The 7,456-nt window shown below is 39.0% G+C and overlaps 1 protein-coding gene across 6 annotated transcripts in view; it reads right to left on the bottom strand.

Annotated features, from left to right (window-relative positions):
- Nucleotides 1–1,327: 1,327 nt before the first annotated feature.
- The window catches only part of myo1b (myosin IB), a 69,938-nt gene continuing 63,809 nt past the window's right edge, over nucleotides 1,328–7,456 (bottom strand). For all 6 annotated transcript variants that reach the window (XM_023336390.1, XM_023336392.1, XM_023336394.1 and 3 more), the window contains 7 exons: nucleotides 6,582–6,656; nucleotides 6,351–6,485; nucleotides 6,022–6,128; nucleotides 5,759–5,891; nucleotides 4,581–4,733; nucleotides 4,326–4,456; nucleotides 1,328–4,233 (listed from right to left, as the gene is read on the bottom strand). In XM_023336390.1, coding sequence (XP_023192158.1) covers nucleotides 4,101–4,233; nucleotides 4,326–4,456; nucleotides 4,581–4,733; nucleotides 5,759–5,891; nucleotides 6,022–6,128; nucleotides 6,351–6,485; nucleotides 6,582–6,656 — 867 coding nt within the window. In that variant the 3' untranslated portion in view covers nucleotides 1,328–4,100. The remainder of the gene's footprint in view (nucleotides 4,234–4,325; nucleotides 4,457–4,580; nucleotides 4,734–5,758; nucleotides 5,892–6,021; nucleotides 6,129–6,350; nucleotides 6,486–6,581; nucleotides 6,657–7,456) is intronic.

The raw sequence follows: 7,456 nt of genomic DNA, 5'->3' as shown, positions 1-7,456 counted from the left end.
TTAAATATCAAGTGATACAGAAGTTTTTAACTCGTTTGAAGCCTCTAATATATTTTCATCCAGGATTGCACTAAATTTAGCTTAATCCATCTTCCAATCAAATCCAACCAACTCCCCTTTCCCTACTGAAGGAACCTACAGGATGATACTTCCACCACTGCACATCACAAATAACACTCTAGGAACAGTGTGTTCAGGGTGATGTGCAGTTAAGTTTTCTTCCACACACAGCACTTCACCCATACAAACCATAATGTATGTTTAACATTTTAGCATACTCACAAGGACCCCTTTATGGAAATACATTTTCATTTTAAGCTTCATTTTTGTGAAAATCTGTTTGGAACAGAAAAAAACAAAACAAATTACATTACTTGGCTAATGCAAAAAAAAAAAAAAAAAACTCCCCTGAAACGCTGCATCTTGTCAAACAGTTTTATTCAAATTTTCTTCAATTCTTCCTCTTCCCGTTTTCTATTGCAAGGCTGATAAGAGTCCAGAAGATGTCACCAGAGACTCAAGAAAGCAACCTCAACTGGTCTACAGTACTCTAATGCCAGTCTGGGGAAGAAAGTGTTCATCTTTAGCTGGTTAATTTGTATACCGCAGAAATCTTTCATTTTATGTTGACATTTTGAAAGACAGAAAGCATTAAATGTTTAAAAGGTGTTACTTGCCGTTTGAGAACCATTTTAAGCACAGCTCCCAACATTTGGATTGGAGTGCTGATTTACAAGATATATTCATGATCTGCTCTCCAAACTGATTTTATCAAAACGGTGTGATGCAGATCTGCACTGCAGTGTGCAAACGGCAGACGCTCCACATGATCAGAGAGCGCATTGTCTGGTTCCTTTGTAGTCCCACAGAGAGTTGAATAATATCCACAGGGAGTGCTAGGACTCCGCCTTCCTTTCCCAGCCTGTGGAGTGGTGGGAACCGGGTACTGGGCAGCCCAAAATGGTCCGCTATTTTTACCACTCTGTTCAATCAGAGGGCTGGTCCCCTGAGACCTGTTGCCGGCAGCTCTCCCAAAGCTGCGGAATTTAACCCCAGGACAGCTCCCCCCCAGATGTGATGGAAAACATCTGGCAAGTTGCTTGACTGCTAGGCTTGGCCATACAGCCCCAAAAGCCTCCAAACCATGTCCCCCGATGATGCAGATAAACAGCAATCAAAGCCTGTTATTTAGTGCTGGGATGTGAGGTACATAAAAAGCAAAAAGGCTTATAAAATTGAAATGCAAAGAATAATGATCTGTGTGGACAACATTTATGGATTTATACTTCAAATAATTAAATGGAAAAAAAATACAACAGCAGCAAAGAACATTTATCTTTGATCTTTATTTAATTTAAAAAGAATACTTGCAAATGTTACAATGAGTTCTACTAAAATATTTTTCTTGTTCCATCTCTGAACACAGTTCAACATCAGGCACACAAGAATGCAGACATCATTTTGCAGCTCTAACCACTGTTCAAATACAAATCAAGGGGAAGAAGAGGGCAAGAAAGATTTTACAAGTGAAACCACACCAAAACAAGGCTCCAGGTAAATCCATTAGAACCATCAGTTTATCCCTCATGTGTGACATCTGATTTCCCATCACCATAAGTGACTTACTTACATGACAAGGATATTTTTTCAAAAGAAAGAGCCCCAAATATAAACATTTCTAAATTTCAGTTGAAATGCAGAAAAGTGGAGTCCGATTGCATCCCCCCCCACTTTGTTTACTTGCGTCTGCTTAATGCAAGTAAACCAGTAATCTGTATACAAGTCAAATAAAAGGAAAAAAAAAATCATTAACGGTTTCTGAGCAGTTATCCAACCTGGACCTGGAGCAGTCATTTTAAATACGAATTACTTCTGCTCGACTTTGGAGAGGCCTTCCTTAACCCTTCATCTCCCAAAAATAATGCAGACACAATTTTATAAAATCTTATGTCTGCAATGGCCAGTAAAGCTGATTATTGTTTCAACAAGACATGGCGATATGAGGTATGACAGCCAAATGGGTTCAAGAAACAGAACCTGAACACTTCCTGTTGAGTAATAGAAAAGTAAAGGCAGTTTCTTACACATAAACTGCTTTAATTTTCTGCTTGTTAACTACATAATTTATCTGCCAGGAAACGTCATGCGTTTCGTTCTGAGTTTCAAAAAGGAAGATTACTGGTGACAGAATCATTATGCTTTGGATAAGCCATTCAATGCAAATTTAACAGTTTTAAAGTTCATGGAAGAGGGGTTAGCACTTTTTTTTTCTTTTAAGATTGTAGTCCAAGATGGTACAAGTCTATTTCTGTCTTGGCCCATTTCAGACTTTGCTTCAGCATCCAGGATCAAATTTTCTCTCTCCCAGAGGCTGAAGTCAACAGCTTGTCTCAGTGGTTAAAGCTAAAAGCGGTCATAGCGGTTTTTGTGAAGCATGCTGGTATATTCACACAGGAAACCTAGGTTGGAGGTGGCACGCCACCATTTATCCTCACATGTGAAACAGACTGAGAATGGCACAAAGAGGTTCTGATCAGTATTTGTCAGTTACAAGATTAAAGTAGTGCGAAGAGCTAAATTAGTGGTATAGGTAAATGCTATCCATTTCTTTTTACACTTAGGTTCATACCAAGACCAGAAGCATTTCATGCTGCATTCTCAGTATGCATTCACACAGGAATCTCATTGCTGCTTCACCACCTTCGTGACTCATGTTCTGAGCAAGTGATCCTCAGTTTTTGGGTAAATAAGGCAATGAAATGTTACAATGGTTTAACTAAGTTGGCATTAGCATAGACCACTGTAAGGTTTTAATTTGTAGAAGTATGCTTTGGTCTGTGTCCCTCCGAGGATAACCAGTCGACTAAGCTTCCAGTTCCAATAAATTTGGGCTTTTATTAAATAAAGATGCAAAGAATTTACTATAGGTACAACATTAACTGCATATAGCCTCTTAACAGAACCTCTCAAATTAACATTTGGTCTGTTCCCTTGTAATGTAAAGTGAAGGGAAAAGTGGTTCAAACACTACAATAAAGCTGTAGAAGCTAAAACATCCACACCAGTAATACATATGAAAATAAGGAATCTAAACTGTGTGTCCATGTTATGGCTACAGCCTATAAAGCCTATGTACAGCTTATGGCACAGGAAAGTCAGCTTCCAGAAACACAATATTGCACACAACATTAGCACTGGTTTCAATGGTCAGAATTTGAGGTGGAAAAAGTAGTTTTGGGAAAAAAGTTGGGTTCAAACTGATCTAATGTCTCAACTCCAAGCAACCTTCAACAAGAATGCAGTTTACAATTACTGAGTAGATGGAATAATGATTAATCAGCTGTACTAGAACGAGGAAATCCAAGTGACCATGTGTAGTGCAATCAAAAAGAAATTATTTAATTTCATTTTTGGCATCAATATAAATAGGATCATCACTCGCATGGTACTGTGTTTACACCTGTTTAATGGCACGTAAGAATGAATACAAAGTGTTTTACAATTATTTAGCAAATTCTGTCTTACACAACTGCCTACTGTGCTGTAATCCAAGAAAAATAAGAAAACAACATACAATCAATGTAGTTTTCAGGTCAGACCCTCTGTTACGAAGGGGAAAGCAAGTGCAGTATTCAGGTTTGTCAAAGAACTAAATGCGACAGACTTATGCCCAAATCCTGTGTCATAGCTCATCTCAAATTTTTAAGCCATCTTTCTTGCCAGCGTCAGAGCAGCTTAAAAGCAGATGAGTCTGAACTGTTGGAGGCTGGAGTTCTTCTTTAAGTTCTTTTGACATTTTCTCTGAAAACTAATTTACCATGGAGGCAACGACATTGCCATGGGTATACAAAAAGTCGGTTGTGCTCTGGCATCAGCTCTTTACACCAAAATTTCTGTGGCATGCAACCCTTTAGTTTGAGCTTTCTCTGCCAAAAAAAAATTGTGGCCCATTATTTCAGCTATAGCGGTGCCATGGAAAAAATCTGATAAAGAACACAACAGGAAGCCAAATAACAGCATGTGTTTGGGCTCAGGGTTGGCACAGGGGTGGTGATTGTCAAGTCCAGAACGTCTGAGTTGGCCGTCAGGTCCTCTCCTCTTTAGGATGACGCAGGTACGGACACCTCCAGCAGGCGGTTGTTTTTGCGTTTGCATGATACGCTGTTGCCGTTCTTGGGACTACCTTGGATGAATTTTACGCACACTTTGTCCTGTTTGAACTGCACCAGAAACCTGAAACACCAGAGAAGAAGAGCAACAACTTATATCACCAAGAAGGAAGAGGCAACCCCCTGGCCACTATATAAGCCAAAGACTCTGCATACTCGTCTAAGATGTCAATGTTGAGCTTTTCTCTGTCTGCAGCCATGGAGCTGATGCGGTGCAGTTTGGTTATCATTTCAATCAGGTGATCACTGCTGAGCAAGAAGTCACCTTTGATAGCAGAAGCTGAGCCCTGTTGGGAGCAACATTGAATTTTTAAACAATTTTCCTTCATCTTTTTGAAAAAGATTTTGTGGCCACACAACCTGAAAAAGTTTATCATCTATCGCTACATATCAAAACAACGTTCTCCTCACCTCTTTGAGTTTGAGAGCAAAGAAGCCATCAGTTTGTGAGCTCGTTGACACACTTGCAAGGTCTGTAAGAGGGACGTTGGCTTTCAGCTGCCCAGTCTTCTGATCAGCCAGAACAACGTTCTTCTTAGTTAACAGAAAGAGTCGAGGTGACCCCTGCAAGCACAGAAACACTGGTGTCATCCTGCATTCAGTCCAACATAAAATACAAGATATCAGACTTTAAGATGCAAATTTTTAAATGGAAGCAGAAAAGTTTTAATGAAAACACTGGGTGAAATGCTTTACAAATGTATTCATGCCTGTTGAACTCTCACTACAATCACATCCCGACATGCATTTCATTAGCTTTTTATGCAAGATGTTTAAAAAGAAATATTTAGGAAATCAAGAAATGCAAATTGCTACAGGAGAGAGAACATACACTGGGAAGTGCTGTGTTCTGCAGAGATCAAAATGTCGACTTAGACCGCACCTCACTCTGAACGCCACAAAAGTGACCTGTACATACTCTACCAGGAAACAGAAATGTCCCCATTTATCTGATGTGAAGACAAAAGTTCCTTCAGATAAACAAGAGCTGAACCCTGAGGAAGTCCTCATAGGTCTGTCCCACTGCACCTTCTATCAGTATAGTAGTCCTACCCGCTTCACATTTCTGTCCAATTGCACTAGATTTTTCAAACACCTCAAAAGAACAAAATGTTATTTTGTTCTTGCAGCTCTACGACACAGAATCTGTTCTTGCAGACAGTGAATTGATCTTAAACATAGTGTCAGAGATACTACAATGTGATGTTTAAGATAAAAAAAAACATTTTTCATGTTCTTGTCAGGGTTCAGACCTAAAGCCATTTGAAAATCTGAGGTGTGAGCAAAAAAAGAAAAATGCTGTTCAGACTTTCCAGACTGAACCTAAACTATTTTGCTAAGAAAAATGGGCAAAAAAGAGTTGGTAGATGTTCAAAATTGGTAGAAATGTCCCGAAGACCTAGAGCTGTAGTTTCAGCAAAATGTGGTTCTGGTATTGGTTATCTAATGCTGAATATAAATGCACCCCACATGTCAGATTTTTATTTGTAAAATACTTTATGTTGATTGGTCACATATAACAAGTATAATGATGTCAGCTGTACTGTGGATATTGTAAAAATACTTTTCCAAAAGCACTTTTTTCCTACCTTTCCATTGGCCCTGTTTATCTTGTTGACCACGTCGGCCAGCAGAATCTTTTCGTCTACGGCGCTGCTGAGTTTTTGATATTTTGGATTCTTGCTGATCTCCAGGTAGTCTCCTTTGAAAGGCTGTCTCACGCTGAGAAAAAAAAGATGGAGTCAAAGACATTTGTATAATGTGAAATATAAGATGTATGAAGGCTCAATCTGGCATAAAATTAAGATTGACACCATGGGCATTGCTTTGGAGAGTAGTGAATGCAAGATACCTGCTTGGGTAGAGAGCCTTTTTATCTTTAAAAAGCTCGCTTGCCTCCAGCTTCTCCTCATACACTGCCTTTTTCTCCTCTGTGAATTGGCTCCTGTATTTCTTGCACTGTTTGCATCACAAGTCAAAATAAAGAATAACTGCCAGGAAACACTAGTTTTTGTGTGCATCATCATTGTACTTTGATCTGCTGCCTACATCTTATAGAACATAACTAAAAAATTCAGAAATGCTGAATTTATTCTGCTACACACTTGTCTGGCAGTTTTACAGTAGACAGCATTCACTCTGACAGTGTAAAACAAGCCTGACTGAATGTGACAGACAAACCCTCCAGAGATGGAAAATCCTCCGAAGCTCAGCATGGACTCCATCCAGGAACGAGTAAGGCCTGGCAGGCCAGGTCTTGTCTATCGGGGACATGGAGGGCAGTTTGCTCTTCAATCCGAGGAAGTATTTTTGCATCTAGCAATCCAAAAAGATCCAAGAAGTCTTCAGTTTAAACATTAAAGTTAACATGAACCCATTCACAAAACATCACAGGTCTTAAGCCAGACTTACAATCCTCTGGATGGTGAAGTTATAGATCTTCTTGCCTGCGTTTGCCCTGAAGAATTTTCTGTATTCTCTGCGGACCTTTGAGAGCACAATCATAAAAAATGTGTGAATCAATTCCAAGCTTACTCTGTTGACTCGTTATATGGTGGGACAGGAAAGAAGCACACTGAAAGAGGAGCAGCACAACAAAAACTGCACACAAAAAAGGACATTTTGTTAGTTACAAACAACAACAAAACAAAACCCAGCCTGTTGAAAATAATCCCAAATACAATTTCTTCAAATGAGTGAAAAGGCTATCATTGTTATGACAAACTTCATGCTTTCCTTTATGGGACAAAGTGAATTATAACAGGTGCATATCCAGGCTCCTGGTGCTCAATTAAAAACAAAAAAACAACATTTAAAACATGAACATGGTAAACATGGATTGTTTCACTCCAAAAAGTAAACATCACACAGACAAAAACCCAAAAGCAGACACCCCTTCAGTGAAAAAGAAGCAGAACAAACGGTGTGGGAGTCACAAACAGTGCTGCTTTAAGGGTCAGTAATGGAAGACAGGGAAAAGTTAAGATGAAATGGGTAGACTTTTGCACATTGTTGCTTAAAAAAACAAACAAACAAAAGAGGCTGAACAATTTTCTATACTTGGTATTCAGAGACTCCAATATTTAAAGTGGGGGTTAAACTTTTACATCAGGTGTTGTAAATTACTTACATTCCGTTAAAGGACAACACCTAAAGTTGATAAGAGGGATCATAACTAACCGTCGTTTCAAACCAAACTGATAATTCAGTTACGGATTTTATGCATCTGCACAACCTTGGAAGTTAAACCATTACATAATCTCACACTGAGAAATATGGAAAAATCC

This window comes from Xiphophorus maculatus, chromosome 7 (genome assembly GCF_002775205.1).
Source record: "Xiphophorus maculatus strain JP 163 A chromosome 7, X_maculatus-5.0-male, whole genome shotgun sequence".
In the NCBI taxonomy this organism is placed as follows: Eukaryota; Metazoa; Chordata; class Actinopteri; order Cyprinodontiformes; family Poeciliidae; genus Xiphophorus; species Xiphophorus maculatus.
Note: the sequence above shows the minus strand (reverse complement) of the source record. Positions and strands in the feature narration are given on the sequence as shown.